The sequence below is a fragment of the Muntiacus reevesi genome, chromosome 2, assembly GCF_963930625.1.
Source record: "Muntiacus reevesi chromosome 2, mMunRee1.1, whole genome shotgun sequence".
NCBI lineage: Eukaryota > Metazoa > Chordata > Mammalia > Artiodactyla > Cervidae > Muntiacus > Muntiacus reevesi.
The window spans coordinates 52,934,365-52,942,804 of record NC_089250.1 but is presented as its reverse complement, the minus strand read 5'-3'; the positions used below and the strand labels follow the sequence as shown (position 1 = coordinate 52,942,804).

Here is an 8,440-nt window from a genome sequence, read left to right as displayed (position 1 = left end):
GTGCTCACCTGAACGTGAGTTTAGGTGATGCTTGGGCAGACAGCATGGTTGCCCCAGGCTGTGTCCACCCGACTCCAGGCTGGACTGAAAGGGGATGGTCAGCTGTTCTGGATCAGGTGTTCCCTTTCCAGACCAGCCAGGCCTTCCCGAAGCAGAGGCAACCAGCATTGCACTAGGGGCAGTGAGCAGGGTCATGAGACCCTAAACCTGCAATATTTGAAGGAGCATGCTTGTTAGGGGAGGAGGGCTTGCCAAAGGGAAGGGAGGGTTATAATCTCTTCTCCCCAGAAGTAGCTGCACCAGAGAGAAGGACAGGGAGAGACAGAGAAAGAGAAAGAGAGAAAGGGAGGAGATGAGCCAGGCTGTGTGTGCAGGGGGCCTGGAGGCAGCTTCTGTTCCCTGGAAGCAGCCCTGGGACATTTGAGGACGGTGCTTTCATCCCATCTGGCAGCCCCAGGTCCCTGAGGTGGGGGGAGGGGGGATAGCTCATGGAAAGCTCTGGAACATCACTGCTGACCCTGAACCCAGAAGGGCTCAGGGTGGATGAAGAGTAGTGTTTTCACGTCCAGGAAGCAGGTTACAGACTTCACATTAATTTGGGAAACCCAGACTCCTGCATGGAAAATAAACACCTGCCCATGAATCTGTGATGCGTCAAAGGAAGCCCTGCCGTCTTAGACCTTCAGTGGTTCGAGGGTGGCTGAGGGCCGGGCAACTGTGCTGCTCAGGGGGGTGCTGGAAGGACGAAGGGTCTTAATGCCCAGAGGCTTGAGACCCAGCTCCTCCCACCCAGTCTGGGCGCCATGGGCCAGAGAGCAACTTATGAACAGTGGGGTTTCTGTGCCCCTGTTACCAAACCCCATGGACGTGTCCACTCCTGAGTGGTGAGCTGACCCCTATCAAGCTTTCGGTCAGCATCCAGGCTGCTCAACCCAAACCATCCTGGAACCTGGAGTGACTTTGGCAGGGGGGACCTGGCTTCCCGCCTGCTCGGTGATGACTCGGGGCTGCGTCACATGAGCCTGTCTCTGGACCCCCGGCAGGTGCAGGCTGCCCCAACCCAGACCTGTCACCCCACATGGACGAGGCACTCAGACCAGCCGCTCATTCCCATGGATCTTGTAACTTGGGTGCCGTTTGTGGTCAAAGGCAGGGATGCAAGCTGGTGCCCTGAGCCAGCAGCAGCGGAGTGATAAAGGCGACAAAACGCATCCTGGCAGATGCCTTGAGGCCATCCAAGAGCCCCGCTCGTCCCTACGGCGTCTCGGAACTGGAAGCCAGGTTCCCAGGCTGGCCTTGGCCTCATTAGGGCAGAGAGAGCTGTCCACGTGGAACTGGGGAGACTGCGCTGCCGTCAGGCCGAATCAGGGCCCCCAGGAGAGCAACTGACTGTGGACTCATCACTTTAGACAAAATGGAGCTTGGAGGCGAAGCCAGGCCTCTGGGAAGGCTGGGCTGCTTCCAACATGCAGGCAAGCTTCTCTCGAAAGGACCTCCCTCACTCCCATCCCCGGCGGCAGCATAGCACCGTGAGGGGCTGGCACCCCAGGAGGCCTTGTGGGTCGTGGGGGACAAGGCCACATGGGTCTCTGTGATGCATTCAGTGGGCTGTGCCCCCAGGAAGTGCGGACCCAGACACGGGCCACAGAGCATCTTCCCTTTGTATCCCTACCGGGCACCAGCCGGGAGTCCTGCAGGAGTCCTGCAGAGCCGAGACAGCGAAACATCCTCATTTACAAACTCGACCCCCTCATGTTAACCTCCAGAAAAACTCTGGCCGCCTTCCCACTCAGAACCACACTGAAAAAACAGCTTTTCTACCATGATATGAACGCATATGCCTCAGGCACTTCGGGCTGGGAAGAAAATGGCACAAGTCACTTTTTTAAACAGGGTAAACCCTGGATCAAAGGTTACTTTGCTGATTATTTCAGCTATCCTGCATTTATGGTAACGTGGGTTTTGCTCCTTTGGGGTTAAATGTACAAATGTGTATTAACTCTCTGATTTTATGAACAGACTTGGGGAGTTGGAACATCGAGTTACAAGCCCAAAGAGGCAATTGAGGGAGAAATTATTTAATCCATCATAAATCCCTCTATCCCATCCCTTCAAATGGGATGCCCAAACGGATTAAAGACTAAAAACATATCCCAGGCAAATTCACATGATAAAATTGCTGTAATCACTCTCTGCTGGATTAAGCAGGGCCCGGAGCCTCTGCAGAGCAGGGTCTGTGCAGGCGCCGAGGGAGAGGCAGGCTGGTTGGGCCAGGCGGAGTAATGGTTGACGCATTTCCCCATCAATTCAGGAAAACATATATCTGTCCTTTGTGAGGCAGAACTTCTTTTAATGCCCCCAAACTGCAAAGAGACAGACAGGCATATTTAACAAAGCAAGCATCTGCACTAGGACGCTCCTCAGGTTACTCGTAAGGGAAAACGAGATTCCCAGAGGTTTCCATGACCTCTGCAGATGTGAAAAGGAAACCTCATCTTTGGGATGAAGTCAGCAAAACGAAACAATGGAAGCATGCGTGTGGTACTCAGGGGTCCATCCCTGAGCCTGTGGGGGCTAGATGCCTTCTGCGTGGTCCACGCTCCTGGTCTCTGGGGGTAGAGCCTGGTGTAGGTAGAGTTCTGCCCTCCGAGTCTGAGCGCCCTTACCTATTACTGGAAACTGGGATGATGCTTTAGGTATGTGAATTTCTTACCAAGAAAAGAATGATCTTTGGGCATAAAGTGTGTTGAGCACCATAAGAACCGAAAGTGCTGGAGCAACACCCGTCATGTCAGTCAGTAAATGGAAATGAGGTGCAGGACTGTGATCAAATAATTTGCCTCTTCTGACCCTGGCCAGAGTCGCCATGGAGCCACTGGGCTTGAGAAGCCTGCCCCAAGCTGCCAGGAGCCGGGATTCTTGGGCTCGTAACCTGAGTGTGAAGGAATCTTGGTCCGAGAGTGACTCACGCAAGCAGCCAGTGAGGTCAAGCCCTTCATCTGTGGGGTCAGTAGAGGAAGGTCCTGCTGAATCAAGACAACCCCTTGGCCAGAGCGGAAAGGACCCCAGGGTCACTCCACTGGCTCCCCAGGAGTCAGTGTGGTTGGCCTGTGTGAGGCTGATGTACAGCAGAAACCAACACATTGGAAAGCAATTATTTTCCAATTAAAAATAAAAACTTAAAAAATGCACTTTGAATGCTTTGCACTTTTATCATCTCGAGCTGCTATCTCCACTGGGACGTGGACACTAGACACTTGAAATGGGCTGTTCCAAACTGACATGGGCTCTGAATGCAAGACACACTGGATTCTGAAGACTCAGTACAAAAAAGAAAAAATGTAAAATATTTCCCTAGTAATTTATATTTTCCTACTAATTAAAAAATACTGATTACATGTTAAAATGATAATAGTTGGGCTATGGTGGAATAAATAAGTCATTAAAGCTAATTTCATCTACTTCTATTTTCTTTACATAGCCACCAGAAAATGTTAAGATTCCACACACGGCCAGCACTATCTGTGTTGGGCAGCCCCAGTTTTAAAAGGCTTGCCTTAGTATGTTGCTCCTCCAAGAATCAACCCTGAATATTCACTAGAAGGACTGATGCTGATGGAAAGCTCCAATACTTTGGCCACCTGATGTGAAGAGTCGACTCATTGGAAAAGACTGATTTCCCATTGGTGTTGGGAAAGATGGAGGGTAAGAGGAGAAGGGGTGGCAAAGGATGAGATGGCTGGATGGCATCATTGACTCAATTGACATGCATCTGAGCAAATTCCAGGAGATAGTGAAGGACAGGGAAGCCTGGCAGGCTGCAGTCCATGGGGTCTCAAAGAGTCGGACACGACTGAGTGACTGAACAACATCCTTTTGAAAATAAGCTGTGTCAAACCTGAGCTACAAAAAGCTGTTTCCCATTGAATTCCTCCCCTGCCTCCGCTCCCACCTGTCCCCTGTTCAGGAGGCAAGCTCTGGGTTAGGTGCCAGGTGATGAGTTTTCTCAAGTTCATTCACAGCAACTCATGCCACCCCTGCAGGAAAATGAGCCTTAGGGGAAGACACCAGAACCCCCATCAGAAGCTCCCAGAGCTTCGGGTTCACAAACAGGCACCTCTGGCTGGTTATATTGGGGACACACAGGCCATGGAGTGGTCAGACCCCTCCTGTTGGGAATGTTCTTCCAATGTCTAGGTTGTCTTAGAATGAGGAGTTTTGTTGCATAAACTTGGGAGAAGCCAAACAAGCATTCATTTAATATTTCAGATTGCATGATTAGTGGCTGCTGTTGAGAAACCCACCTAATTTCACTTTATAAAACTCCTTCACTCAATCCCAGGGAACAGCATGGCTACCATTTTGGGAGGACATGGATAAACAGGTTTGCAGCTTTTAAAAATATTTAAATTTAACTCTTACTTAAACGAAATTATTGGAAGAATTCACTTTAATGGTTCTTTTTAAAATTTGTTATTTTTCACCTAGAGGGGCAGAGAAATTTTTTTCTTCACCTTTTTCTTATTGTGTGTGTGTGTTAGTTCCTCAGTTGTGTCTGACTCTTTGCGATCCCATGGACTGTAGCCTGTCAGGCTCCTCTGTCCATGGAATTCTCCAGGCAACAATACTGGAATGGGTTGCCATTTCCTACTCCAAGGGATCTTCCCAACCCAGGGATTGAACCCGGGTGTCCTGCATCTGCATCGGCAGGCAGATTCTTCACCATCTGAGCCACCAGGGAAGCTCCTTTTCTTATTATTTGGTGTATTTGCTGAGTGGCTGCTTACAGATCAGTTGCCTGTGTCTTAGAGACTTCTTAGACTGATTTAGAAGCATGTGGCCCAAACTGACACAACTCTCAGAATGCTGAAATTATGAATTCTGTCACAAATGAGCACTATTTAATTTGATATTAAAATTTCATCATATTATTTTTAAAAATTAGTTGAAATCAAATACTTTATTCTGAATATAAATGATGTGCTAAACATTTGTGACTTTAGAATAAGCAGCTCTGTTTCAGATTATAAGTAAGTAATTTGTAAAGTTGATTCAGAGTCACTTTGAAATGACCCTAGAAATTGATGACACTTGGTATGCAGTTATCTAAAAGGCATGTGAAACACACTTTCCAACATTCAGCTGTTAGAATGTGCAAAACTGATAAACTAGTCTGTTATGGGGAGAAAGACAATAAGAAATAAATATGGAAATTAGCAAAAACCAGTATTAAACATATGTCTTTATGAATAAGACTTAATCACACACTTCATTTTGCAAATACAAAAGGGCCTTTTGAAATGTATTAATTAAAGTTAACCGCTGTAGACAGGCCGCTTTGTAGGGCCGCAGTCCTCCCCCTATTAGCATAGCATTAAGGACAGCCGAGGAAATTGGGTTAATAAAGCCGGGTATTGTGGCAGAACCGCTCCAGCGCAAACCGGCGAGCACAGCTCGGTCCCTCTGGGAGGCTCAGGCTGTGCGCTGCGCGTGGACCCCGGCTGGTGGCAGAGTTCTGAGTTGAGAACTGCCTTTAAAAGAGATCCCATCACCGTGCACATCGGCCAGGGCGTGCCTCCAGCAGCGTGTACTCACCTTGGCCGGGTCACCTCTCCCAGAATTGTGCGGGGTCGGTGGAGAGGGGCCTTGGCCTGTTACCAGGGCTAAACTAGGCCCTCCCCTGACACCCCAGGAGCCCTCCTCCATGCAGCCGCCTTTAAGCAGAGGGCGCATCTCCATACAGCTTCACCAGGGCCGCGCCAGGGCGGTGGTGGCCGGAGAGTCCAGGCGCTGCTTAGGGACAATGGGAAGCAGCCGGCGTCAACGTCCGCTCACCCAGAGGTCAGCATCTCCAGGCAGGCTGGAAAGGAAACGTAACAAACGGGAAAGGCGAAAAGCTACCGGGGTCTTCTTGTGTCCGCGGTCTAGCTCCCTTGCAACCACAGTTGCGGGACCGGATTGGGGCTCATCCCGCAGTTCCACTCTTGAGGCGCGGGGCGGAGGGGTGGGGGGCGGTCAAGGAGCCGGCAGAGGTGGAACACGCCCACCCAGAGCGCGGCCTTGCGGTTGGCAAGACTGCCGACGGAGGACAAACACGCGCCCCGAGAGGACCGGGACCTGGGCTACCCTCTGTCCCTGCGCTCTGCGAGCCCCCAGGTGGCTCTGGGGAGAACCACCCGCGCGGGGATCGCGCCAACCCCTGTTCCCGCTGCGACCCCGAGTTTCTTTTTGAGGCTGAGCGGTGGCGCCCAGACAAACACGGTTGGTCAGCCCAGTTCTGTCTCCAGGGTCGATGGCTGGCGGCGTCCGGAGAGTGCCCAGGGGCGCTGCAGGCTCTAGGACTTGGATTCCAGCACCCCGTTGTCCGGTTCAGTCCCACTCCTTGTCTGGGCTTTGCTCTTCTGTTCCGCCGGCCCAACTGCTCAGAACACAGCGGCTGGAAGCGAGGTGCGGCCGTCTTCTCCCCGCGAGCGGAGTCTAGTGGGGGAGGGTGGCAGTTATCGGGGCAAGGTAAAATGAAGGAGGCGTGCTGAAGGAGGGACAGCCCAGGGCCCTTAGGGCTTCTCGTTACAGTGTTTGCAAAGCGCCGAGGGCGACCCGGAGAAGGCGGCGCACTTGTCTGGACAGGGCAGCGCGGCGCTGGCAGAGAAGGGGTACACTGCAGCCTGGCTGAAGGGCGTCAAGGGCGCGGCGGCCACCGGCGCGGCCAAGCCCTGGCCGTGGTTGAGGTAGGCCACGAGGCGCCGCATCTCGTCCAGGGCCTGCGCCTGCATGAGGATGTAGTTCTTGGCGAGCAGCAGCGTGGCAATCTTGGAGAGCTTGCGCACCGACGGGCTGTGAGCGTAGGGGATCACCGCGCGCAAGCCGTCCAGCGCGTCGTTCAGGTCGTGCATCCGCCGGCGCTCCCGGGCGTTGATGCTCAGCCGCAGCGACCGCTGCTCCCGCGGCCGCCGGCGCCCATCCGTCGCGCCCTCCGGCCCGCGCCGCCGCCTCCGCCGCTCAAAGGCGTCGTCCTCGTCCCCGCTCTGCTCGCCGCTGCTCTCGGCCGCCGCGGCCGGGGCTCTGGGCGCGGACGCCGCGGGGATGTCACCTCCCGTGCCCGGCATGCCGTAGCCGCGGGCCGCCTCGGGCCCCCGGGCCGCCCCGTAGGCGAGGCCCGCCGCCGCGTAGCCGTGGCTCAGCTCCAGGTACGCGTCCCCCGACAGCGACTTGAGCTCTGCCATGGCCGCGCCTCTGGGCCCGAGGGCCCGCCGGGCGGGCAGGTGCTCCTACGGCCCAGGCCGTGCCGAGCGCTGGCCGCCAGCGCTGCCTCGGTGTCGCTCTCGGCTCGCGCGTCCGTCCGGCAGTCGGTCAGTCCCCGAGCCTCCCAGCGTCTCGGCCCCGCCTCCTGGTCGCCTCCGCCTCCGCCTGCCCCTTCTCCCCTCCCCCTCCTATTCCATCTCTGTCTCTCCTACCGCCCCCCCACCCACACCCCCCACCTCTTGTAGCCGAGCGCCGGACTGGGCTGGGGAGCGCTTACCTCCCACTCTCGCTGCCACTCCCCCTTTAAGGTGCGGAGGCGCCCGCTGGGACTTCGCAGCCGTCCAATCAGAGGGGACCTGGTGACCGCCTCTTTCCGGAGCTCGGCCGCTTCGGCGGCGCAGACCGACGGCCAAGGGTGGGGGAGCCACCGGGATGAGGGAGCCGGGGGTCTGGTCGGAGACAGTGGTGGACGCGGTGGGGCCTAGAAGCGCTGTTCCCCGCGTCTCCGCGTCTCAGCGCTGCTTTCTGCCGCCCCCGGGGGTGCAGCCGCTGTACGCTCCTGTCTCTCGTGGGCACCCGCCTCAGTCCGGCTCCTTCTCTTCTTCTGTGCCATTTGCAGGAGCCACGTCCGGCGTCGGGCAGGCAGGGATCAGAGCAGGGAGCGCGCAGAACACCGCGGAGCCCGACCAGCCGAGTCCGGATCAGGTGCCGGGCGCATGCCTGGGGCGTTCGTTCCTCCCCGATGGGTGTGCTAGTAGTACCGCACAGCCAGGTAACCCGAGGGGCAAACTGGGCGCTCCCAGCGCTCCTTCCAGGGCCTGCTGGCTCTCCAGGACTTCGGTAGTGGATGGGAGTGTTCGAGGAGACAGCGCAAACACGTGGATCATCTATCGTGGGAACATCAGAGACCGGCGCTCTGGCCCCGGGTTGAGGGAAGCGGAACCTGGGGCTGATGCTTAAGAGAGCAGGTCTCACCTACCTGCGTGTCCGGCTGGGAATTAAGGACCAGGAGGGTCTGGGGGAGGCCTTTTCCAAGGAGCCCCTGCACTGCCTCCTGGGCCGAGGTGTGGAGAGCGAGTGGGGGAGGCCCAGCCGCTGGGGTGGGGAAGCACACTGAGGGGTAGGGGCATCCAGGATGTTGGAGGGGCAGCAGAGGGCGGGGGTGGGAGTGGGCGCAGAGGCCCGCGTGGCTGGTCCT

At 55.7% G+C, this 8,440-nt stretch overlaps 1 protein-coding gene across 1 annotated transcript; it reads right to left on the bottom strand.

Moving 5' to 3' along the window:
- Positions 1 to 6,554: 6,554 nt before the first annotated feature.
- BHLHE23 (basic helix-loop-helix family member e23) lies at positions 6,555 to 7,226 on the bottom strand. The gene has a single exon (XM_065919677.1). The coding sequence runs from the start codon at positions 7,221 to 7,223 to the stop codon at positions 6,555 to 6,557; it is 669 nt and encodes a 222-aa protein (XP_065775749.1). The 5' UTR covers positions 7,224 to 7,226.
- Positions 7,227 to 8,440: the final 1,214 nt, after the last annotated feature.

Excerpts from the sequence above, each read along its gene's own strand:
- BHLHE23 (XM_065919677.1), bottom strand. The coding sequence starts at position 7,223 with ATGGCAGAGCTCAAGTCGCTGTCGGGGGACGCGTACCTGGAGCTGAGC.